The sequence below is a fragment of the Pelobates fuscus genome, chromosome 5 (genome assembly GCF_036172605.1).
Source record: "Pelobates fuscus isolate aPelFus1 chromosome 5, aPelFus1.pri, whole genome shotgun sequence".
NCBI lineage: Eukaryota > Metazoa > Chordata > Amphibia > Anura > Pelobatidae > Pelobates > Pelobates fuscus.
The window spans coordinates 282,486,755-282,513,658 of record NC_086321.1 but is presented as its reverse complement, the minus strand read 5'-3'; the positions used below and the strand labels follow the sequence as shown (position 1 = coordinate 282,513,658).

The window sequence follows — 26,904 nt, the reverse complement described above, 5'->3', positions numbered from 1 at the left end:
AACAACCTATTATATAGAGTAAGAGACAGGAAGACGTCTATAATTTAGCCAACTGAGTATAAATATCCTAATATCATCTGGGTGAGAATGAATGAGAAGATATGAAGAACAGTGTGTAGGCGAACATGATGAATGTCAATGAATGAGCTGTACGTTTCTAAAACATTGCATGTCATTCCTATAAATAATATAAAAAGGTGCAGATGTACAACCTTCCTGATAACACTGATAACTGTTCTGGGAATCATCTACATTCCAATAGAGAGATTTTGCAACATACCACTGCTAAAAGGGAACCAGTTTAAACCCTACTGAGACCTAAATTAAGTGGTTTGATCAACAGAAAGACACAATCAGGTCACCTTGGAAATTTGTGAATAGCCCATCAGTTTCACAGATATGGAGTTACAATCTCAAATAGACTGCAGTCTGTGTCTTATTTGTGTAGCAGGGTAGACCCAGAATGTAGGTGGCAACACTACTGCTCAAAGCAAAATTCACAGTGCCTCTTCTTATGGCAGCCAATTACATCTCCAAACCAACACTAAATGCATGCCTACTCTCCGTGCCCGACTATTGGTTACTACCCAACTTTAAATTGAACAATAAAGCCACAATACAGTGTAGCTTTTCAGAATAAAATCCACAGTCAGCTCCCAGGCAGCTCCCTGCTTCTGCATTCAAAGTCTTACACATACAGGTACATATATGCTCATAAATGAAAATATAAGAAATATTACAGTATTCAGTATAATAAAACACTTGCAAAAAATGACTTCGCTGGACAAAGGACATTTATTATTGCATGCAGACACTCTCCATTCTTACCATTCCCCTAAAGATTGTAAATGTTATAGCAGCCAACAGGTACACTATCAATGCCAAGTCCTGCGGACGTTGCAGGATTGTCTCTTTTTGGGAAATCTCCACCTGTAGAGAAACCAGAGAAAACATAACTTCCATAACAGGTTGAGACAACAATCCTTTGTGGGTCAATTATGGCTTATGAAGTTGTGATAGTTAGATTTTGCTTAATCTTACCTTTTCTATTGGGATTTTAGGAAGGACATGGCTTGCTCGAAAGATCCTTATTGCTGCCCAAAATGGAAGGAACAAGTATGGGATGTTGAGGAGGAAAGCAGGACGGATTTCATTCCCATACTTTCCTGAAATATATTTAAAAAAAAGTGTTCCATGATTTATTCTAACAGGGTAATACATAAAAAGAGTAAAGGCACTCTGGTGTTATTTCAGATTAGTTTGTGTGGGACAAACTGAGGCCTCTTCGTCATGTTTTATCTTGAACACACCTGTCATACAGGTCAGGGTCAGAGGTCACCTCTTCCTGTTCCTGTTCTTCTGTTGATAAAGTGGCACCAGTTCACAGGTCCCTTCTGGCTCAAAGTCTTGCAATAAGACATATGAACTCTCTCTCCTCATAGACTATCGATCATACAACAAGTGACAATGACAGCTCTGCCTACATCTCTCTTCTATTTACAAGGAATTTAGCCGAGTAGATGGCAGCAGTATTTTTCATGAGAATGGGACAGATAGAATAGTAGGTCATGACCCAAAATTAAAGGATGAAGAAGCGAGGGATTGAGACAAAAAAAAAAATGATATGTTTGAAGTGGATGCATGAAATGGCTTACAGGTTAGAGAACATGGGAAAGTCAAGAATGTTTAGCACCAACATAACACTATACTGAATAAGACAACATAATTAAGACTCATCTTAAGTATCTAATGGGCAGATCGCATAGGCAACTGGTTCCTATTTACCTTTAAAGACTATGGATCTGATAAGTGAGGTTATAATATGAGAAGTTCGAATGGACAGCGTTTAACATTCATAAACAGTCCATAGATTTCTGATGTGACCGCACAAGCCCTTATTGCTTTTAGGGCTAACCTTTCATTCGGAAGCACTAAATGTTACTGAGGAGGTGTCAGCTGTTTTGTTTTGGATGGACGAGAAATAAAGAGGCAACTAATTCAAATTTGAACTGAGCATTGAGCACCAAGCATTTTTAAGTCAATTATGCATTGTATCTCATATATATGTAAGAGGAGGTGATGTCCCAGTCTGTCCAAGATCAATGTATGTGTTTTATTTGCCAATAATGCATGTCTACCCTATTCACATCTACCGCATTTATTGTTCTTTAAGTATGTCCCTGGCCCAATTGCAAAAATGTGTTTAAGTCTAGTGGAAGTCAATATAAGTATGTGAGTTATGTGGGTGTTATTATGTGTGCTAATTATGTTGTCTCAATCAGTCATTGTTGTGCCTTTATGTAGAATAGTAATTCATTACAGCTTAAAGGCACATCTTCTTTATAAATCACAATATCCTATTTTACTCATCCAGATACTGCACCAAATCAATCAGAAAATATATCAATCTAAGTTGCCTTACCTATACTGTGGTACAAAGATACACACAGTGATTCCCTGCTGATTTTGTACATTTGTCCACTGACAAAGGAATGATCAGTCTATAATTTTAATAGTAGGTGTATTTTAACAGCGAGAGACAGAAAAACAAAACAAAAATCCAGAAAAACGCATGTCAAAAAAGTTATAAATTGATTTTGCATTTCAATGAGTGAAATAAGTATTTGATTCCTGTATCAATCAGAAAGATTTCTGGCTCCCAGGTGTCTTTTATACAGGTAACGAGTTGAGATTAGGAGCACTCTCTTAAAGGGATTACTCACAAATGGAAGAAACACAAAATAACTGTCAGTCTCCCTCTGTCTGGTGCTCTATGCAAGATCTCACCTTGTGGAGTTTCAATCATCATGAGAACAGTGAAGAATCAGCCAAGAACTACACAGGAGGATCTTGTTAATGATCTCAAGGCAGCTGGGACCAGTCACCAAGAAAACAATTGGTAACACACTATGCCATGAAGGACTGAAATCCTGCAGCGCCCGCAAGGTCCCCCTGCTCAAGAAAGCACATGTACAGGCCCGTCTGAAGTTTGCCAATGAACATCTGAATGATTCAGAGGAGATCTGGGTGAAAGTGTTGTGGTCAGATGAGACCAAAATCAAGCTTTTTGGCATTAACTCACCTCACCATGTTTGAAGGAGGAAGAATGCTGCATATGACCCCAACAACACCATCCCCACCGTCAAACATAGAGGTGGAAACATTATGCTTTGGGGGGGGGGGGGGGGGGTTTCTGCTAAGGGGATAGGACCACTTCACCGCATCAAAGAGATGATGGATGGGGCCATGTACCGTCAAATTTTGGGTGAGACAATGACCCAAAGCACACAGCCAAGGCAACAAACGAGTGGCTCAAGAATTAAGCACATTACGGCCCTGGAGTGGCCTAGCCAGTCTCCAGACCTTAATCCCATAGAAAATCTGTGAAGGGAGCGGAAGGTTCGAGTTGCCAAATGTCAGCCTCAAAACCTTAATGAACTGAAATGAGGAGTGGGACAAAATCCCTCCATAGATGTGTGCAAACCTGGTGGTAAATTACAAGAAACATCTGACCTCTGATTGCCAACAAGGGTTTTGCCACCAAGTACTGTCGAAGGGGGTCAAATACTTATTTCACTCATTGACATGCAAATCAATTTATAACTCTTTTGACATGCGTTTTTCTGGATTTTTGGGGAGGTTATTCTGTCTCTCAACACACCTAAAATACACCTACCATTAAAATTATAGACTAATCATTTCTTTGTCAGTGGGCAAACATTCAAAATCAGCAGGGGACCAAATACTTTTTTCCCTTTACTGTAACTGTTCTGCATGCCAGAGAAAAAGTTCCAATTCATAAGATAACCTTCCTCAATGCTTGCCATGCGTGTACATAATGCATTATTGACTAGGTTGGTTATTCAGACCCCTGTGCTGTGTGGTTCTATAAGACTGAAGTCCGCCATATTGGATTTCTAGCAGTCTAGCAGACAGCATCTTGGGATGTTCAGTTATACTAGTATATAACAAAAACATTGAAAAAGTATAGCCTTATAAATAATGGCAATTCCCCCCAAAAAAATTTAAAACTATTTATTTTTCTGTAGAAGTAGTTAGCCTAACGTTACAGATCAATGACATTAATTTATGTGTGTAATGTTTTTAAATTGGTCATAGCTTTATGTTTATGTTAGTTATTTAAATAGTTTATGTTAATTATTGGATTATTGAACCTGTTTCTGTGCCAAATACCATATCACAGCATCAACTGATAGAAGATTGAACACGTCATAGAACAGATATTTTCTTGTCTTACCGACTACATTTCCAGGTAGAAATACCAGCATGCTCATAACTAGAGATCCCAACCAGAATAGTCCCACAGCCTTGTAACTCCTCCTACAGACAAACCAGAAAAGAGACGCTTAATTGTCCTGTTCAGCGCAAACAATACAGTCTTAAACAGTCAGAGTCCCTGAACTGAATCTAGCTCTGCTGATAGCTATACAATGCAGAAAGACAAGTCATTACTAGACTTGTGCATTTGGTTTCTCCTGAATCATGATTCGCCCAAATTTTGGGAGATCGGCAATTCATCCAAAATAGCATACCAACGAATCACGAAGCAAGCAAAATCGTCAATGGGTCAACAGTTTTGTTTGTTTCATGATTTTGAGTTCCGTCCATTGGTCCAAAAAAAGATGACCAATGGGGAAAAAGATGATCGCTGGTGAGGGGGCAGCCACTAAATTAGTGAAAAAGAGAAGGAGAAAGGTTTTAAGTAGTTTTCCAACTACGAGACTTCCTAAGTGCTGCTGCCCCCTATACCTACAGAGTTGTCATCGTGAAGGTGTTGCTTCATCAACAATCATCCAATTGAAGGCTTCTCATTGAGGAGCACTGGGGACAAGATGCATGCGTATTGTGAATGCCGCTTGCGTCCAAGCAAATGTTTTTTATATGAAAGTACTGAATTCCATGCGTTGCTGTGAGCTGCATCCTCATGGACATTGAACGTCACATGACGGTACTTGCACAGGAAGTGGTCTGGGTCCACTTAGTGGTTCTTTAATAAAGATATAATATATAAAAATAGATTTATTTACTGCTCCTCCTCTTTTCCCTTCTATTGGTAACTTCTCACTTGATATGTGACGCACATGGCGCAAAAATGTGAAGTGTACTGCAAAATATATACATAATATGTTGCTATGTCTGTATTGTTTTCCCAAAACTTTTGCATTAACGAAACTCGTCCAAACTGAAACGCCACATGGACGAATCCAGACTGACGGAAAAACTGTTTGCTTGTTTTTCTGACAGACCAAATATTTTCACCATGCACAAGTCTCTCAGACTTGCTTTTAACTAACAACTTGTCAAGGTTTTTCATCATATTTTTATAAAGACTACCCCCTCTGGTCAGTCACAAACAATCAGGGGTTAATTTATAAACAGCAATCTGTGATGAACTAACTACTGACTTTGCACAGTTTAGACCAAAATAGAAAAGCTGGAAAAATCTCCACCTAGAACAGAGATATTTGCTCTAGTTAAAATTGTAGCAAATTGCAATCTAAAATAAAACACGGTTATAGTTACAAATTGGCTATTTTTTACATTTTGCCAGTTAGGTTTCAATTCATTACAGTTTGGAGTTTAGTGAATTGTAATTTAATCTAAATTGTGCATGTTATTAATGAACCAGCCATGAAACGCCGTTTAGTGAATAAATCCCCAAAATACTGATGACTGTGCAACAAAAAGGAATCCTAGAACACAATGAGTACTTTGGTAAATCAAAGATCTATTGGATCTAAACATAACACAGAGTGAAATAAAAAAAGGCCAAATAAAAAACTTGATTTTCTCTTTATTGCTTACCCACGAGCTATGGCAGCCAGCATTAACAGGTACAGTATATAATGCACGGTACCATCCCACAGACAGATGAGCAGTCCGTGTGCTGTGCGGAGATATGGCTCCCCCTAGGAGAAAAGAACAAGAACTGCAATGTATTTATATTAAAAATATATATACCAAATATATAAAATTTTAAATTTTTATTGTATCTAAGTATCATTTCAGTAAAACTTCAGAGAAGGTCAAAATTGTATGATTACGATCATTGATTTATGTAGAATTGGCAATAGTTGTACAACCACTGGCACTATAAGGAAGTAAACTAGCCGATAAAATAATCTTTATATTCAATCAACATCTTTACACTTATTTACCATCATAGACTATAAGGTTTATTCACTAAGCCAAACTGACAAATTTAGGGGGGAGGAGGGTATTCACAAACTCAGCTGTAGTCTGATGTTTGCAATTCAGTTTTCATTTCCTAGCAATCTGGTGTTCAGTGAATAAAAAGCCCCTCCATATTAAGGTATATTCCAGATACTGGTTCAGTAGTGATAAAGAAATGATTAATCATGTTCTAAAGCCATCATGCCACACGTCATATTTGTTCCACACAGAAGAATATAAAAGTTATAGGCTCTAATTATGTGTCGGGAGGCAAATACCTTTAAATGTTCTATATACCCAGTTTCTAACACAGTTTTTTTTCTGTAGTGGACATTTATATTTCTATATCTGACTCATGTAGGGTCATAGCACATATTCAAGTGCAATTTCTCTCACATAACATTTGTCATAGGCAGAAATATTGACCCAGAGCTAGATAATACATGTAATAAATATATAGGTTTACATACAAACACATACTCCCTCAATAAAAGTTATGTCTTCTATAAATCTTTACATGTTCTTTAAATATAGTACAATATAAGAATGGAAAATAGTATTAAAGAGGTGTATATAGTAGATAGAATGTAGCATTGTAGAACTGAATATTAAAGGATCCTTATAGCGTCAGGAACACAAAGATGTATTCCTATAGTGCTAGACTCACCATTTAGGGGGCCTACCCCTCCTTAGCCTCCCTATAAAAGTTTAAAACTCACCTTATTTCCAGCACAGCGCGGGTCCTCCAGCGCTGGCTCCGCCCCCTTTGTGACATCATCAAAATGGCAGATTTTTTGCCAATCCAATGCTTTCCCATAGGGAAAGTATTAGATTGGTTAAAATCGGCACGGGGCGGGGCCAAATGCTGTTTTGGCCATTCAGCACCTCCTCATAGAGATGCATTGAGTCAATGCATCTCTATGAGCAAAATTCTGCGTCTCCATGCAGAGCGTGGAAAAGGCAGTGTTTACATTAAAATGCCATGAAAATGCCTGAAGGGAGCTATTTTACTCACCAGAACAACTACATTAAGCTGTAGTTGTTCTGGTGACTATAGTGTCCTTTTAAAGAAATTTAAGTCATAACCATAACTGGCAGACAAGACGGGCCCAGCTGTTTTTTTTTATCAACCTGTGTTTCCAAGAGTCACCCACCCCTCACCTCTTTCATATAAAACTCCATGAAGCCACTGATGTACCCATCTTCTTCCAGCCATATGATAAGATCAATGACACTTGTGAAGGAGAAAATCGCAAACACTGTATGGGAGAGAATGTAAAGGTTTAGGACATTGTAGGTGATGTGTTATGGACGTTTTTAAGCATAACATGACAATTTTAAATATGTGGCTAACATTATTAACATTTATACTATCTATATAGGGAACACTCCCCACTGTAAATAGTCAAACTGTTTTAGGATGATTTGAATTTGATTTCGTTTTGCTTTGGGTTAATATGCAGAAAATTTCCTGACCGCAATAGACAGTTATATGGAATCCTGCGTTTTTATGGCGCCTGCAAACACATCTACATATTTTAAAACACCTTCTGATCTATATATATAGAGAGATATTAGAGATATCTTTGCCAGAAGCTCAAGGAAGCAGGCTGAAGGGTCAGTGTTAGGACCCGCTTAGGGGGGTCTGCCTTGACGTTGGCAGGCGGGCATTCCCTCCAATGGCCATTGGAGCAACTAAATGACCTCCATTTGTCTAAATATACATAGGGATTAAGGAGAAAGCGCAGGTAACGTTTTTCTTTTCTTTGGTTTTTACTATATATTGGGGCTGATGTGTGTTGTAGTCCTTACTGCTTAAGCGCAGGACTTCTCTTTTTGTATTTGTATTTACTTTGTATCACACAGCCTGGTTACAATGCTGCTACCCATCCCATGTGTTCCCTATTAAGGGTTAATAAGTATAGGGGTGTATATAAAAAATACCCCTTTCTGTCTCATTAGAGATATCTTTGCCAGAAGCTCAAGGAAGCAGGCTGAAGGGTCAGTGTTAGGACACGCTTAGGGGGGTCTGCCTTGACGTTGGCAGGCGGGCATTCCCTCCAATGGCCATTGGAGCAACTAAATGACCTCCATTTGTCTAAATATACATAGGGATTAAGGAGAAAGCGCAGGTAACGTTTTTCTTTTCTTTGGTTTTTACTATATATTGGGGCTGATGTGTGTTGTAGTCCTTGCTGCTTAAGCGCAGGACTTCTCTCTTTTTGTAAATACAGGCCTCAGTTTAATATCATTAGAAAAGTTTGCCAAATGATTTTGTATTTTTGGATACAATTTTAAAATAATATTTTCAACATATTAAAATATATATAAGAAATATATATATAACTATAACAAAAAATTAACTATCCCAAATAATTATAAGTATTTGTTTTCTGCTGAGGTTTGTAAATAAAGTGCAAACGATAATAATTAATTATTATGGATTATGAGAGCATATAGTTCATTGTAATTTTGGGATAAAAGCGTACATAACAACTGCCGCTGCAGATTTCGCACCTAGACTGCAATACTCTCCAGACTAGACAGATGTAGGGCCACCAGGACTACACCAAACGCCCCTTGTTCTAGAGCCCATCTTCCCCTCTACCTTTTTTTCACTCTGTGTTTCTTCCTTCTCTTTTTTACTCCCTACCTTTCTAGGTCTTCTCCCATCACTGAACACCTTAGTACCAATAAAAACAAGGGAAGATGCTCAGGTGTGAGCAATACTCGCTGAACCACTAGACAAATCAGAAGTTAGAGCATATGTTTACCTGTTACATATTGTGTCAAACTACCATTTGCCACTGGGCATTGGAGAGGACTGATTGCTAGCCTCCTGCCCTGCGACTATGGCCCTGGATGGATTGCCCTTTAAGGAACTGAGTTGGGGCTCATGGACTTATATTATGCTGTTTCTGGCCCTTTAACTGTGTTGTTCAAAGAATGGGTACGTTTGAACTGGCACTTCGGATGCAGTCGAAGTGCCGAAGTAGTCGAAGTGGCCGCCATTCGAATACCGAACATGTGGCGGCAGCCATTTTAACTTATTCAAATGCGGTCAGTGGTGTGTGCAGCCAAATCTATGGAACTGTTTTCGGCTACCCAATTGCACAAACACCGCTGACCCGTACCTTCTACTCTACTTCGACACTGCGGCTGGAGACTAAGTCTGTTCGAAGAATCGAACGCTCGTTCGAATGGGACTTAGTCATTTTATTGGTGTAAAATTGACCGACCGCACAGCCCAAATCCATGGAACTGTTTTGGGCATGAAAATGTGCTTGCGGTCAGTCAAAAGTGACTTATATCTATCTCCCGAACGGATTTGAATGATTTCTGGGTATGTTTGTATTTGGAATGTGCTGATTAATAATATGTGTGTACTTGTATTAATATTGGATGTATAGTTTTAGAGTTATGAAAGTTGGGTAAAAAGTATGTTTTAAACTGTACGGATAATTGGGTTACCTCTCAGGCTAAGGGGAGGAGATGTGTGGGATGTAACCATTGTTTGATTGGCTAATGTATAATTGTCTGTGGGCGTCTCCCTTGCATGGGAGAATTGCATAAAAGCAGAGTGTGTGTCATTAAACCTCAGTTCTGCTTGACCTCAAAACAAAGTGTCGTCTCGTTATTGGGGGAATTGGATTGTATGCTGATTGCCAGGAGTGTAAGCTGATTGTATGCTTTTCCTGTTCAGCTGTTTACAGCATTCATGTGCTTGGGAGCATTCGTATGCTTCTCCAGTTCGGTGGTTGTGGTGTCTGCTGCAATGCTTAGAGTCCTCAGGAAGCACTAGGAGCATCCATCAACGGAGTTACCCAGTCGGGGTGCCCGTCGATCCATTACACATGTCAATACTTAACATTTTATGTTTCATGGGCCCTGAGTGTCCCACATGTTACTTGTTTCACACCAGATTATTGAGACCTGCGTGTCTCCATTACGCTTTTAATGTTTTATCCCTTGCTGTATATTTTTCAATCTGAAGGTACCTAAGTGTCTGCATACAGTACTTTTTTATATTTAAAAAATGTAATAAACAAACATTTAAAAAACAAAGTTATAAATAGGCCACAACTTACCATAGAACAGAGGGTCACTAGGAGGATCTCCTTGGACAAAAAATACTAACAAGAGCAGCAAACCAAGCAGAACCAGGGTACCGATCCCTGCTATAGAGACAGGGCTGAAAAGAAAAAGGGAAGAGAAAAGGTCATGTAAGGACATGTGCTCGTTCTATCTATGGTAAGCATCCAACAGGCTTTTAAATGTCTTTTAATAATTCAGTTGTCCTGCTTCATTAACATTTCATTGTCTTAAAATGCATAGCTCTGCAGAATCGACTGTAACTTTATAAATAAAATAATAATGGTATAAATCTAAACTATTTCTTGTTCCAAATTAAGTTTTAATTTTGTGTACAACAATGCACAGGCTAGTCAGTCACTCACTGTTGCTCAGCAGAAACTGGCTTCTGAAATCTTTCTTTTTAGAGTGTTTATGAAATTATCCGTGTAGTGTGCTGGATAACATTGACCTTGAAATCTGGTTCATGTGTGTTATTACACAATGCAAAGCTGGACCATTAATGAAGTTAAACTGATTTCACCTCTATAAAATTTTATTATTAGTTATATCCTACTGTAAATGGCAATCATAAGTCTCTGGAAGGGAAGAACAATGCTTTAAAGGGACACTATAGTCACCTGAACAAATTTAGCTTAATGAAGCAGTTTTGGTGTGTAGAACATGCCCCTGCAGCCGCACTGCTCAATCCTCTGCCATTTAGGAGTTAAATCCCTTTGTTTATGAACCCTAGTCACACCTCCCTGCATGTGACTTGCACAGCCTTCCATAAACACTTCCTGTAAAGAGAGCCCTATTTAGGCTTTCTTTATTGCAAGTTCTGTTTAATTTAGATTTTCTTATCCCCTGCTATGTTAATAGCTTACTAGACCCTGCAAGAGCCTCCTGTATGTGATTAAAGTTCAATTTAGAGATTGAGATACAATTATTTAAGGTAAATTACATCTGTTTGAAAGTGAAACCAGTTTTTTTTTTTCATGCAGGCTCTGTCAATCATAGCCTGGGGAGGTGTGGCTAGGGCTGCATAAACAGAAACAAAGTGATTTAACTCCTAAATGACAGTGAATTGAGCAGTGAAATTGCAGGGGAATGATCTATACACTAAAACTGCTTTATTTAGCTAAAGTAATTTAGGTGACTATAGTGTTCCTTTAATGAAAATCATTACAAGAATAAAAAAATTATATAAAATATATTGCTTGGAATAACACTGAACGTTCAGGGGCACCATTCAGAGTATTTAAATACATTGATACATATTTAAACTATAATGAATACGAAACATTAATGACTACATCTGCATAACCTGAAAAAACTAATTACTGCACTCCAGAGTAAAGCATTGGCAGTAGTATGGCCCACCGAGCAGTGACCTTCAACATTAAATCTTTATAACCAATGAGTCTGTTAATTTCACAAAGTTGTAGTCTACACAAACTCACCGATTGGGGTTGATGAATATTGATGTAACCAAAATAATGTATCTTTTTATTTTGTGCAGAATTATACTATGTAATTTGTTTTCATTCATGTTGAGCTGTTATGAAACTCTAAAGTATGAGAACTGTAATTTAACTATAACACAAATGTTATCACTTCATTTAAGGCATTCTTTTTCTTAAACCTGTGCACGTACATTTCAATTTTGTACTCAGGGCCGGCGCTACCATAAGGCGGCCCAGGCGGCCGCCTTAGGGCGCACCGGCCCTGGGGGCGCAAAATCAGGCTGACCGGAAGGAGGGAAGCGCACTGCGCTCCCCTCCAACCGACGACCTGTTGTAGCGTGGCCGAGGGCCCGGTTCTGCGGGCGCGCGAGGGAGCACTCTCCCATGTGTGCTTCCTCTTCAGCTCCCTCGCGCGCCGCATACTGATACCGGAGCCGGAAGATGACGTCATCTTCCGGCGCCGGCATCCCTACGCGGTGCGCGAGGGAGCTGAAGAGGAAGCACACATGGGAGAGTGCTCCCTCGCGCCCGCCCGGGAGCCAGCCAGCCAGGGAGGGAGGGAGGGAGGGAGCCAGCCAGCCAGCCAGCCAGGGAGGGAGCCAGCCAGCCAAGGAGCCCAGCAGCACCACTGGGCCCCAGGGAATCCCTTCAGCACTCCAAAAAGGTAAGGAGGCTGAGGGATTAAATTAAAAAAAAACATGTGTTAGTGTGAGTGTGTGTCTGCTAGTGAGTGTCAGTGTGTGTGTCTGCTAGTGAGTGTCAGTGTGTGTGTTTGCTAGTGAGTGTCAGTGAGTGTGTCTGCTAGTGTCAGTGAGTGTGTCTGCTAGTGTCAGTGAGTGTGTCTGCTAGTGTCAGTGTGTGTGTCTGCTAGTGTCAGTGAGTGTGTCTGCTAGTGTCAGTGAGTGTGTCTGCTAGTATCAGTGAGTGTGTCTGCTAGTGTCAGTGTGTGTGTTTGCTAGTGAGTGTCAGTGTGTGTGTTTGCTAGTGAGTGTGTCTGCTAGTGAGTGTCAGTGAGTGTGTCTGCTAGTGAGTCAGTAAGTGTGTTACTGTGTGTCTCTTACTGAGTGTGTTTGTTTGTGTATTAGTGAGTCTGTTTGATGTCTGTTAGTGAGTGTGTGTTTGTCAGTGAGAGTGTATGTTTTGTAAGTGAGTGTGTATGTATGTCTGTCGCTGAGTGTGTCTGTCAGTAAATGTGTGTCTGTTAGCTGGTGTGTATGCATCTGTTCGTGAGAGTGTGTGTGTGTCTTCAGCACTTACCTTTCTCTAGCGCCAGACTCCCTTGGCGCTGGGGATCCCTCCGCCTCTCAGCTCCGAATGCTCTTGCCGCGCACGCATTCAAACCGCCCATAGGAAAGCATTACTCAATGCTTTCCTATGGACGTTCAGTGTTTTAGAATAGCGGAAGCTCCTCTAGCGGCTGTCAGTGAGACATCCACTAGAGGCTGGATTAACCCTCGGTGAAACATAGCAGTTTCTCTGAAACTGTTATGTTTTCAGCTGCAGGGTTAAAACTAGAGGGACCTGACACCCAGACCACTTCATTGAGCTGATGTGATCTGGGTGTCTTTGGTCTAGTGGTCCTTTAATTGTGTGTGCATCTGCATGCACTGGCGTACATACCGCGGTTGCAGGGGTCACAGCCCTGCAACCCCTGCGACCAGGTGCCCGCCGCCATGTGTTGGAGGGGGCGAGGATATGAATGACATCATATCCCTGCTCCCTGTGTACCACACAGCGCGGCTGGCGCCCTGTGATGGGGCTGGGCTGCAGGACAGGACTCCAAGGAGCCAGACAGCATGCATCCAGGGGACAAGATTTAACTAGTATGTAATTGTGTATGTCTCTGTATGTATGTATGTATGTATGTATGTAGGTCTCTGTATGCCTGTATGTCTTTGTATGCATGTTTCTGTATGCATGTATGTGTCTGTATGTTTCTGTATGCCTGTATGTCTCTGTATGTACAAATGTATGTGTCTGTATGCCTGTATGTCTTTGTACGTATGTGTCTGTATGCCTGTATGTCTCTGTATACCTGTATATATGTATGTGTCTGTATGACGGTATGTCTCTGTATGCGTGTATGTCTTTGTATGCCTGTATGTATGTATGTGTCTGTATGCCTGGATGTCTCTGTATGTATGTTTCTGTATGTCTGTCTATGTATGTATGTGTCTGTATGACGGTATGCCTCTGTATGTACCGTATTTTTCGCTCCATAAGACGCACCTCACCATAAGACGCACCTAGTTTTTAGAAGAAGAAACCCAGAAAAAAAATATTCTGAACAAACTGTCCCATAGTGTTTCTTACTATGGGACAGTTTGTACAGAATATTTTTTTTCTCCCCTGTCCCATAGTGTCCCCCCTCCCATAGTCTTCTCCTCTCTCCCATAGTCTTCACTCACCCCCTCCCCATAGTCTTCACCCACCCCCTCCCCATAGTCTTCACCCACCCCCTCCCCATAGTCTTCACCCACCCCCTCCCCATAGACTTCACCCACCCCCTCCCCATAGACTTCACCCACCCCCTCCCCATAGACTTCACCCACCCCCTCCCCATAGACTTCATCCACCCCCCATAGACTTCATCCCCCCCCATAGACTTCCCCCCCATAGACTTCATCCCCCCTCCCCATAGACTTCATCCCCCTCCCCCCCATAGACTTCATCCCCGTCCCCCCCATAGACTTCATCCCCCTCCCCATATTCTTCTCTCCCATACTGTCCCCCTCCCCTTGTCCCATAATTACTTACCTGTCTTGCAGCGTTGGCCGGCAGCACAGGGCGCACCGCGGTAGTGGAACTTGAATTTCATGTTCCGGTTTCCGGCGGGACTGAAAGGAAGTGCGCACTCAGCTTGTGCACACTTCCTTTCAGTCCCGCCGGAAACCGGAACATGAAATTCAAGTTCCACTACCGCGGTGCGCCCTGTGCTGCCGGCCAACGCTGCAAAACAGGTAAGTAAAACGTCATATTCGCTCCATAAGACGCACAGACATTTCCCCTCACTTTTGAGGGGGAAAAAAGTGCATCTTATGGAGCGAAAAATACGGTATGTCTATATGCCTGCATGTATGTCTCTGTCTGTGTCTGTATGTCTCTGTATGATTATTTCTGTGTTTGTATGAACCTTATTTTAAACGAGGGTGGGGGGCACCAAAATGCATATTCGCCTGTGTAACTAAAAATCCTAGCACCGGTCCTGTTTGTACTAATTTGAAGATAATTAGTGGAATCAGTTTTGAATGATTTCAGCATTATATCGTGTTTTTAGCACCATGTTTAGACAATAGTTGGGTACAGATTCCTGATCTCAATGCTCATTCTGATTAAACAGTTGTTGAATGAACAGGGATATTTTTGAATGAAGAAGGATAGCACGTACATGGCAAATCTGATTGCCAATAACTAGTACATGACTTTAGGAACACACTTGTGACTGAATGGGGCTACAACAAAGTTCCATCCAACACAGAATTGAAACAATTTTCCACAAAAAATGGATGCTGATCCAGCAGCAAAGGGGGTGCTTATAAGCAGATATAAGTTAGCTGTGTTGTGTAGAAGCTTGTTGGTTAGTACATGTGCACATTCCACATCTTTGGACATACAGAGGAGAAGAAAGAGTACCTTCCTTTTTTGCCATCTATCACTAAACAGGTTGGTTATTGGCTACTAGGACAGTTATAAGGATATTTCATTTATGGAGACGGTGGGCTCTCTTATAAATCATTGCCGTTGGCATAGAAACTCTTTTATTGTCTTTTGTATTACTCTTATTTAGAGTTTAAAAAAAATGGTTGGCAACTATCCAATCATTTGCAAGAGGATAACTAAAAAAAAAAAAAAAAAATAGGGGGCGGAGCCTAACCTTGGGAGAAGATGGATGCTTCCTGTAGCTCCTAATCCCACGAGCACAAAATCAGCAAACATCTGTGATCTAACCACACTTAACTCCCCAATTTATAAGTGGTCACCCTTACCACCATCCAAAGAACGCTCACAAAGATGGGTGGAGGAAAAAAACTAGGGAACAAACACCATAGGTGGCCTTACTATTCCGCATACCTAAAGAACCACGGTAGACATTTTGCTCCCAAGAAGTGGAAGACCACGATACTGATTCCGACGGGAGTGAAATCACCTCTAATCATGACGATCCCCTCACCAAGCAGGACCTAGAGCTCCTGCTGAGAGATGCCACTAAAGAAATCGTGGCTCACATGGCCACAGAGTTACAAAAACACATATCAGGCCTAAGGGAGGATATAGAGGCCCTGGCATTCAGGACAGATCAAGCAGAAATCCAGATTACCACACTCTCCACGACTACCACAGCGCAAGCCCAAGACATAGCATACCTCCATGGGAAGATACAAACTATGGAAGAGGTCTCAGGTCCCCGAGAAATAACATCTGCATCCGCGGCCTACCTGAGTTGATCACAAATGCCCTCCCACAAACACTCCGAGAAATATTCCAAACTCTCCAAACTCTAGGCACATCCGGGATGTTATCGGACTTTAGGTCACCTAACTGAAGCTGCCCCCCTGTTGAATTACGTTGGAGGAGTCGGAGCACAGACCCAGGGCCGAGTGATATCGCCTAAAACTAAAACTAAATATCGCCTAAGACTAAAACTAAATGTAATTATTTATGTTATATTATATTAATGTTAATATTAATATTAATTATTATATATTTATATTAAAATGGGTGCATGGGGGGTGTGGCAGAGGAACTATAGTGTAAGTAATACAACTTTGTATTCCTCACACTAGGGGTTCCCAATAATTTTTTTCTGTGGAACCCTTTGACATAGTGTATCAACATCGTAGAACCCCCCCCACCCCCCACCCAGCGCGGTGCTGGTGTGTGTTTGTGTGTCAAGGTTTATGTATCTGTGTTTGTATGTGCCAGTGCGTTATACGAAAAAAACGAAAAAAATCAACCTAGAGCCTGATTTTATGTGCCAGTGTGTGTCAATGTGTATCTGTGTGTGTGTGTGTGTGTGTAGTATCTGACACACAGATACACACACACACACACACACACACTGGCACATAGTGGCCCACAGATACACAATCTGACACACAGATACATACACCTTGACACACAGTGTGTATATGTGTGTGTGTGTGTGTGTGTGTATGTATCTGTGTTTGTATGTGCCGGTGTGTGTATCTGTGTGTGACACAGATACACACACACTGGCACATAGTGGCACACAGATACACACACGGACATCCAGAAACACACACCATGACACACAGATACACACACTCAGATGCACACAGTGACATACACACATCTTGACTCACAAATACACACACACTCAAATACACACAGTGACATATACACACACTTGCACCAACAGATACAAACACTGGCACATACACACATACACACAGTGTCATATACACACACACACAAACATAGGCACATACAAACACATATATACACTGGCACATACACACACACACCAATACACACATACTGACATACACACACACACAAGGGCAGATGATCAAGTCCTTTTTTTCTACTTTGTTCACAAGTCCAGGACCATGGACAGCTATTGTTTAAAGGGATTCTATAGTGTAAGGCAGAACCTTACACGGAACCTCAGAACATAAATGGGGTTCCGCCAAAATTTCGGGAAACAAAATGGCCTCTGTGATAATTTTGCAGTCATTGATCAGCTTCTTGCAAGTATGGCCGACATCATAGCAATGCTAACAAATATGCACTGTCCATGCTAGATCATTCTATCATCAGAGGAGACATAGCCACAAGGGCACCATGCACTTGCCAAAAGCACTTGCAGAGAGGTCCCATAAAACATTTTAATCATTTTAAGCAGAAAAACTCAAGCAAGCAGTATTGTGTCACCTTCTTACACCTTTGAGAAGCACACCCTTACTTTCATTGCTGATGTTGCAATAGTGTAGACAGAGGCAGTCGCTCTGGCCTATTATCCAGCTACTGAGAGACCGAGCCATCTCATCCTCACCAAAGAGGACCAGGATACATACAGACTCAGCATCAAGCAGGAAGATGGGCAACACCTGTGTACACATTTTTTAGGTAGCTGTCAAATTTATAAATGCTTTGGACATTCCTTAACAACCAAGAACCCACAAACAGATGTATTCAGCTATCCTGACTGGAGACATTGGTAAAATTAGACTTTTTTACTCTGCTGGGGGTCAACAGAAAACCTGGACGAGGGAGTAGGGCAATGTTCCTAGACGAAACATTTTGTTTCCATTTGGATGTGTTTAATTCTGATTGTTTTCTCCCTTTACATGTGCCACTATTTCTGTCCTCTGGGCTCTGGCAATATCCTCTTTGAGGGTAGAGACCTACATGTGGAATTCATATCACCCAACTCAGCCCATCGATCATACCTTCAGTTTTAGCATTATATAGTAAGCAGATTGGTATAAATCTAGTCTTAACGATTGCTTATAATGTCACTGATGTACTACAAATATCTGAATAATGCTAAACATACAAAGCTATACTATCTTCTCATATGAGTGCACTACTTGCCTACATACTGCAATAAAAAAATGAAATAGGAAAAATAAACACACCAAAAGCCCTCTGCACATCAGCTGGGCTGTTCATATTTATAAAAAATATTTTACATTTTAGAATGTGCTGAAATTAATATCCTGAAGTATTTTCCTGTAGATACAGTCAAGTTCTGCTTTGTGACTGCAACATTTATAAGTTTTATAAGGTTTAATTCAAAACTGTTAACTCTAATTTGTTTTATTAAGATTCCAATATTCTAAAGCAATTCATTTTACAAGGAGCAGCTGCCTATTATATTCAAACACAGTTAAGATTTTATTTTAATCTTATTGCTAACTAAATTCTTTCAAACCAACAACCTAGAGGGGCACAAGAAAAATTTGACTAAACTCTTAATGCATACAGAACGTGCTTGAAATGTTTAAGTAGTCAAATCTGCATTTATCTGGTGTGCCTTAAAGCGGCACTGTCATGCCGAATCCCGTTTTTTTTTTTAACCCCCCTCCCGCCTCCACTACATCCAATCGACCCCCTAGTCACCCCCAAATGCCCCTATGCCCCCCAGATTACCTCTTTTTAATTCTTTATCTTCTGCCCCGATCTTTATTCAGGGCGCCGCCATCTTTGTGTGGGTAGGTGAAGTCCCTGTGGGACACGTCATCTACCCACACTACACAGACTGTGAGATTCCCGCACATGCCCAGTGAAACACCTGGACATGCGAACGGGAATTTCATCTATTCATTCATTCATCAGACAGACGAATGAATGAATAGAAAAAATCAGACGAACAAACTAACACTGAGTATCACTGAGTATCAGTGTTAGTTTGTTCCTTCAGTTTATTACAAGGAGGGAGCTAACGACGTGCAGCTCCCTCCTTGTAATATGTAACTATAGAAGCGGCAGGGAGCAGTGCTCCTCGCCACTTCCTAAGCCCCCCATGTCCCCCCTCACTCTATGGGGGTCAATATGACCCCCATAATAGGACAAGGGAGATTAAAATCTCCCCAATACCCCTACTCGCTATACCGCGAGTAGGGGTATGTCCACTAAACAGTGAGCAGCCTGTGGCTGCTCACTGTAAAAAAAAAAAAAAAATGGTAATAAGGGGGGGACCTACTGTCCCCCCGGCCCCCACCCCTGCGCGGTGGGTGGGGGCCCTAATAAAACAATAAGGGGGGGGGGACCTTCTGTCCTCCCCCCCCGGCCCCCACCGCTGAGCGGTGGGTGGGGGCCCTAATAAAAACAATAAGGGGGGGGGGACCTATTGTCCTCCCCCCCTGGCCCCCACCCCTGCGCGGTGGGTGGGGGCCCTAATAAAACAATAAGGGGGGGGGGACCTATTGTCCTCCCCCCCTGGCCCCCACCCCTGCGCGGTGGGTGGGGGCCCTAATAAAACAATAAGGGGGGGGACCAACTGTCCTCCCCCCCGGCCCCCACCCCTGAGCGGTGGGTGGGGGCCCTAATAAAACAATAAGGGGGGGGGACCTACTGTCCTCCCCCCCGGCCCCCACCCCTGAGCGGTGGGTGGGGGCCCTAATAAAACAATAAGGGGGGGGACCTACTGTCCTCCCCCCCTGGCCCCCACCCCTGCGCGGTGGGTGGGGGCCCTAATAAAACAATAAGGGGGGGGACCTACTGTCCTCCCCCCCTGGCCCCCACCCTTGCGCGGTGGGTGGGGGCCCTAAATGACCCCCCCCCCCAATCAAGGTGACTAGGGGTCCCAAGCCCCTAGTCACCCCCCACCCAAAACATTCTATCCCCTACCTACCCCCCTCACCCTAAAAATAGTGAGGGGGGAATAAAATAACTAACCTGTAAAAAAAAAAAAATTAAACTTACCATTTGACGTCTTCTTTTTTCTAAATTCTTCTTACTTCAGCCCCCCAAAAGGCCAAATAAAAATCCATAAACCCGTCGCACTTTAAAAAAATAAAAAAAAAAAAAAATAAAAAAAAAATCCATCCAATCACACTGCTCTGTGTCATTTTACAAGCGTGGGAAAGTTCTTTGGAATTTTCCCACGCTTGTAAAATGACACAGAGCACTGTGATTGGATGGCTTGAAAACCATCCAATCACAGTGATCTGTCATTTTACACAGCGTGGGAAAGTTCTTTTGAATTTTCCCACGCTGTGTAAAATGACACAGAGCACTCTGATTGGCTTAAACCAACCAATCAGTGTGTTCTAAGCCTAATTGCAAGTCGGGGCAAGGCTAGATAAGCCTTGACCCGCCCTGCGGAGCTCAGTACGCGGCGTGCCCTCCATGGGTGAACATGGATTAATTTTTTTTTTTGCGCTCGTTTTTTTTAAAGTGCGACGGGTATGATGGATTTTTATTTGGCTTTTTGGGGGGCTGAAGAAAGAAGAATTTAGAAAAAAGAAGACGTCAAATGGTAAGTTTAATTTTTTTTTTTTACAGGTTAGTTATTTTGTTCCCCCCTCACTATTTTTAGGGTGAGGGGGGTAGGTAGGGGATAGAATGTTTTGGGTGGGGGGGGGTGACTAGGGGCTTGGGACCCCTAGTCACCTTGATGGGGGGGGGGGTTCATTTAGGGCCCCCACCCACCGCTCAGGGGTGGGGGCCAGGGGGGGGGAGGACAGTAGGTCCCCCCCTTATTATTTTATTAGGGCCCCCACCCACAGCGCAGGGGTGGGGGCCAGGGGGGGAGGACAGTAGGTCCCCCCCCCCCTTATTATTTTATTAGGGCCCCCACCCACCGCGCAGGGGTGGGGGCCAGGGGGGGAGTACAGTAGGTCCCCCCCTTATTATTTTATTAGGGCCCCCACCCACAGCGCAGGGGTGGGGGCCAGGGGGGGAGGACAGTAGGTCCCCCCCCTTATTATTTTATTAGGGCCCCCACCCACCGCGCAGGGGTGGGGGCCAGGGGGGGAGGACAGTAGGTCCCCCCCCCTTATTATTTTATTAGGGCCCCCACCCACCGCGCAGGGGTGGGGTCCAGGGGGGGAGGACAATAGGTCCCCCCCCCTTATTGTTTTATTAGGGCCCCCACCCACCGCGCAGGGGTGGGGGCCGGGGGGGGGAGGACAATAGGTCCCCCCCCCTTATTGTTTTATTAGGGCCCCCACCCACCGCGCAGGGGTGGGGGCCGGGGGGGGGGAGGACAGTAGGTCCCCCCCCTTATTGTTTTATTAGGGCCCCCACCCACCGCGCAGGGGTGGGGGCCGGGGGGGGGGGGACAGTAGGTCCCCCCCCTTATTGTTTTATTAGGGCCCCCACCCACCGCGCAGGGGTGGGGGCCGGGGGGGGAGGACAGTAGGTCCCCCCCCTTATTGTTTTATTAGGGCCCCCACCCACCGCGCAGGGGTGGGGGCCGGGGGGGGGGGGACAGTAGGTCCCCCCCCCCCAATCTTTAACCCCCGCGCAGACATGCCCCTACTCGCGGTATAGCGAGTAGGGGCATATTATTTACTAATACTAAGTAATCTTTACTTAGTATTAGTAAAGTTGGCTGAAAGACCAATTCAGGTCTTTCAGCCTTTTAGTAGATAGCTCCCTGATACCGTGGGAATTAGGGAGTTATCTACTAAGCGGCTGCAAGATGCAGCCGCGGCAATGAATAGGATCGGAGTTTCATTCATTAGAATGAAATTCCGATACAAACAAAGTACCGAATTGCATCCTAACACCAATGGAGAAACTCTTCTCATTCTGTTAGGATGCAATTCGGCAGTTTTGCCGGCGTTCTGTCTAAGTGACAGGACGTTTGGCAATACTGACAGGAAGCATTGTGGGAACAGGGAGGAAAGCTAGGGATCATGGGAAAATTGCTCTGACCAGCGGAAATGAAGCACACTTTGCTCCTCCGCTGGTCAGAGCTGGTCAAGCGGAGGAATCCCATAAGACAAAGAGTCCCTACTTTGTCTTATGGTTTTAAAGAAAACTAAAGAAGACAGGAAGAAAAGAAGAACAGATCCTGAGAGAGGGGTAGAAGAGGAAGAGATTGAGGAAAGGTAAGTTCGGCATGACAGGGCCGCTTTAAGGTTGGCTAACCCTGACCTTTTACGTGGCACATGCATTTATATGTTGTAATCTTTTCCTTATCAATTTTTTTGGGTATAAAGGAGCTCATTATCCCAATGCAGAGGCTTTTTCAAAAAATCTTGTCACTGCGTGATGGTACATTACCATTTTTTAAATAATTAAACAGGGAGATGTCTCAATCTCTCATCATGACAGGTGCCTGAGACCCCAGTGGGGCACCACATAGTGAATAGTTGATAAGCCTGTCCCTAGGCTATCGGTAAATGGTGAAAAAAAGATTATGTGTATACACAGCAAAACTGTGAGGTAAGATTGAGAAACACTTTATCATCTTGTCAATTTGCTAAGAACACAACTGACTCAGTAATTGTGATACAAGTCAAATATGATCAATCAAAGACCAGTAGGCACCAGCATATGGACTGTGTCCACTAAACAGACTACGTTTTGGGGCAGAACATATTTTTATATAGCATTACACTGCTCTGGAGAGATTAAAAAAAAAAAAAAAATATATATATATATATATATATATATATACACACACAAAAATAAGTCTTGGCACTCACCCTCTTTGCTTTCAATCAATAAATCTTGCCTTGGTGCTCCCTTGGCCTCTCACTTCACATTGGTAAGTTGATATCAGATATTTTGTATATATTTTGATCTTGAAAAAGACCCTTGTATGGGTCGAAACGTCGATGGGACAATTTTGATGTGATTTATAAATAAAAGTTTTAAGGAACAAAGACCTTTTGAGTGCACCTTATCTCTATTTGGTATATATATTTCCTACTATTAGATTGCATATTAGATTTTACCAGCACACAATCAAGAATCCTGGTAAATATTAAACTTCATTGAGTGCTTAAGGAGTATTTAATAAGGACCATGTACCCTCTTGGACCCAAAGCTGCTTAATATGGGAAACTATATGTGTAAGCACAACATTTTAGAAAATGTCACCAATCATTCTGTTATTATAAATAAAACAACTGGTTCGCACATATACGACAAATGGGTAAAAATCGATATCAGGGTAGAAAAGGATGAATAAATACTTAGTAAGCTACCTAAAAATGACTGCATACTCCATGACTGCAGAAACCAATACAAATCTTGCATTCTATATTCTGTCCCAAAGTTAATATAATGAATTATTCATGAGGGATTGCTGATAGGATTTTTCCTGGGGCCTAACTACCATTAAACATAACCCTGGTCAACGTATTATACAGAGAAAGGAAAGTCAAATCACCGACAGCAAAATAATTATGGTTAGCGCTGATTGTAAAGCACAATCACAACGGTTATGGAACAGAAAGTGGCAGGCTACGCAAGCTTGAAAATAAACAGATTACTTTCACTTCTTCCATCCTGTGACTGGAGGCTATTTAATCAGTTACTTTAATAAATATCAGCCCTTGCAATTGTTGCTGATTTCAGTGGCTTGGCAAGGGCCTAGACTAGAGTATTCAGCCACCCAGGAATCATTTTGACTGTTAGGGGGCTGGGGTTTGTGCATGTGCTAGAATATGGTGTGGCTTCGTAAGAAGGCTCTTGGTAATGCACAGCATGTCACAATGGCTAGGAACTCGCTGTTCTGGTAGCCACGAAGTGTTGATAAACAATGAAATTGAGTTATCTGTGTGTGATGCTCTCAGGAATCTGGCAGAAACCACCCAACACACTCCGAATAGGTCAATTCCCTACTTGGAAAAATTGCAAAGCAGAGTACAAAAGAGAGCTTATTGGTTTACTGGTCCTTACAATGGCTGGACATAACAGAAAGTTCTCCAGGAGAACAAGAATTGTAGCGTGAAACAAGCCGAAGTCAGATTGTCCAGAAAGACCATTGCCGAGTGTACAATCCGGGTGAGGATAACAGAGGACAGGACAAATTAGAAAATAGTGTCAAATGCCAACAAAGGAACACTGAATACAATAAAAAAATATACTATCCAGTACCAGCACTACGAATGACAATCATACCAGGGCATCATTAATCTAAGTCAGGACGGTGGAGCCAGAACACACAAGTGCATTCACACAAAATAATGTCTGAGGATGTGAGGGAGGAAAAGTGTCACAATGAAGAGCTGTCAATAAATGACACAGAATTGCAGTGGCCTGCCTTACTTTAGCTGGACAGAGGTGATATTGATTGCTGCATGACCGAGTTATCATGCCAGATGCTCACTATTCTTCCACACACTTAAAATCTATGGTCCTAAGGGCATGTTTGTAAGGAGCACCTGATCATTGCATATGAAAAATCAGAAATGCCATTAGGAGAAGGTATAAGGAACACTCCAAGCACCATAAACACTACAGCACACTTAAGTATTTTTGGTGCAACCTCCACCCCCCATTGTAAGTAGTCCAACCTTTTTAGAATGGTTGGACATCTTACCCGGGTTGTGCAGGACTCCACTTCCACCTCCACTCCACTTCTGAAACAAGAACCAGAAGCTCTGTGTCTCAGATAAGCCCACCAGTGCAGGCTGAGAGCAATGCGGGGTCACCAGCGCACTCTTGGCACCATAACCACTACAGCACCATTGTAATGTTCCTTTAAGCTCCTAAACCAGAATTAATAAATAATGACATTGCTTACAGCACTGAACAATGAGGCTCTGCTGAGTTAAAACTGTACCAGTGCAGGCATAGGATCTGTCATAGCTAAACGACAAGACTAAGGCCCGTTGATGTGATTTATTGCCCACTGTACATGTTTAATGCAATCCTTTAAAGTTCAATAGGGCCACACATCATTGCAAAGTAACGTAACACCTAAATCTGGCGCTTAAACTGTTTATCTCCCATAAATCCAGATTTGGAGGCTATAAAACAGTGTGAAACTAAAATATTCCTTGCACGGGGTGTTGGTTTTGTGTTCCAAGCACTGAATTATTTGCAGTTTCTTCTGGGAAAGGCGTTTGGAATCTATAGCATTATAGAGAGGGGTGTCTGCCATCAATGTTTTATTCATTAGGACCTGTTACACAGTGAAATTGGATGCATGTCTTTCGTAACCCTTTGTAGGAGGTAATCCATCCTTACACAGTATGTTCTTATATACTATAGAATTCAACAGTCCTAGCATGGCTTTCACCGTGGGTAAGAAAGGGTTAATACATAGCACTCCAAATAATTCTGCATCAACGATTCCTATGAATAAAACAGTGCAGCAGAATTGACACCCTCTGATTCTTAACAGTTCACTCTGCATACTTTTTAATGTGCACAGGTCTAGGTGAACATCATTGACCCTTCTTTAACTACTGGATACTATGAATAAATGCAATTCTACAACTCAATTATCTCCGTGCACTCAAGTGAACGGCATGTGTAGATCAGCCAAAACATTTTTAATTCCGTTGCTTTAGGGCAGTGATATATAACACTGGCAATCCAGATGTTTACGAAATAGATTTCCAATACCGCTTAGCCAGACTCCCCAGCTAGAAGGCACGTATGGGTCTATTCAGTAAAAATTTGAATCACACCATATTAAAATCCAAACGGCAACATTTAGGATAAATAGGTCATTTGTAAAAACATTCTCTCTGGTCACATATTGGCCATTTTAGCGTTAGTTTTGCCAGTCACATCTTAATTGATTACAATTCTCAGTTTATTGGGTAGCCCTGTAAGTGCTATGAAAAATGGTTGTTCTTAGAGGGTGGAAGGCAGCAGTCCAATCTGGAGGATGTATGCAGTCTTCAATCAGAGCCACCAGGGGGCGTAATGTGAAAGAAGAATCTCGCAGTCGGTATATATAGTAGATAAATCGGGAGCTCTATTGAATGAAGCTATGGTGATTGAGGAATGAGGCCTGTTTAGTCCTTTCTCGGTTACTGGCACTGCAATGCATGTTAAAACCTGCCTTTCTAGAAAGTCACACGACTCCTTGCTTTCTGTTTCTTTAACCCCTTAAGGACACATGACATGTGTGACATGTCATGATTCCCTTTTATTCCAGCAGTTTGGTCCTTAAGGGGTTAAAGAACGTTGTGGAACGCAGGGCTTTCTTGTCGCCAAGTGGTTACTAAGGAGTGGAGAATCACATACTCACTCAGACACTGCAGAGAGGGAATTCACCACATAGGAAACAGGGATTGCTGTGAGAGAGAGTAGCAGGGGCCCCAGTGGCTCCTGGAGGCGCATATCTGCAGAGGCTCCTGTTTCTCCTGGCCTGGGATGGGATGGGGAGCTGAACTTCTCTCAGTGTGGAGAGTCCCAGAACAGGAAACTCGTTCAGTAGTAGAATGAAGCTTGTAGGTAGAGGAGGGGGGACTCCAGTACAGGTATCTCTATACAAAGGTCATTTGCTTCATTTCAGGGCTGACTGATATTGCAACATACCTTGCATGCTGATAACAAGACAGCTAAATCCCTGCATGTACACAGAGGCCTGCAATAAACTCAGTTCTGTTATTTTTTCCAGCTCAACTCTTTTAGGCTTCTATTTGCAGTCCCCTTGTCCATTCCTCTCAAGTAACAATTTAGTGATGTCACAGAACATGTTTTGTACATAGTGGGGCTTATTCACTAAACTACAAATTGTGGTGAAATCAAATCCAAATTGCAAAATGTATGGGTTTACTCCAAC

At 42.4% G+C, this 26,904-nt stretch overlaps 1 protein-coding gene across 1 annotated transcript in view; it reads right to left on the bottom strand.

The window, feature by feature from the left end:
- Positions 1-26,561, bottom strand: part of TM6SF2 (transmembrane 6 superfamily member 2) — a 50,651-nt gene extending 24,090 nt beyond the window's left edge. The window contains exons 1-7 of the mRNA XM_063455371.1: positions 26,368-26,561; positions 10,284-10,387; positions 7,357-7,454; positions 5,827-5,930; positions 4,259-4,341; positions 1,042-1,166; positions 829-930 (exon numbers count right to left, since the gene is read on the bottom strand). Coding sequence (XP_063311441.1) covers positions 829-930; positions 1,042-1,166; positions 4,259-4,341; positions 5,827-5,930; positions 7,357-7,454; positions 10,284-10,387; positions 26,368-26,459 — 708 coding nt within the window. The 5' untranslated portion in view covers positions 26,460-26,561. The remainder of the gene's footprint in view (positions 1-828; positions 931-1,041; positions 1,167-4,258; positions 4,342-5,826; positions 5,931-7,356; positions 7,455-10,283; positions 10,388-26,367) is intronic.
- Positions 26,562-26,904: the final 343 nt, after the last annotated feature.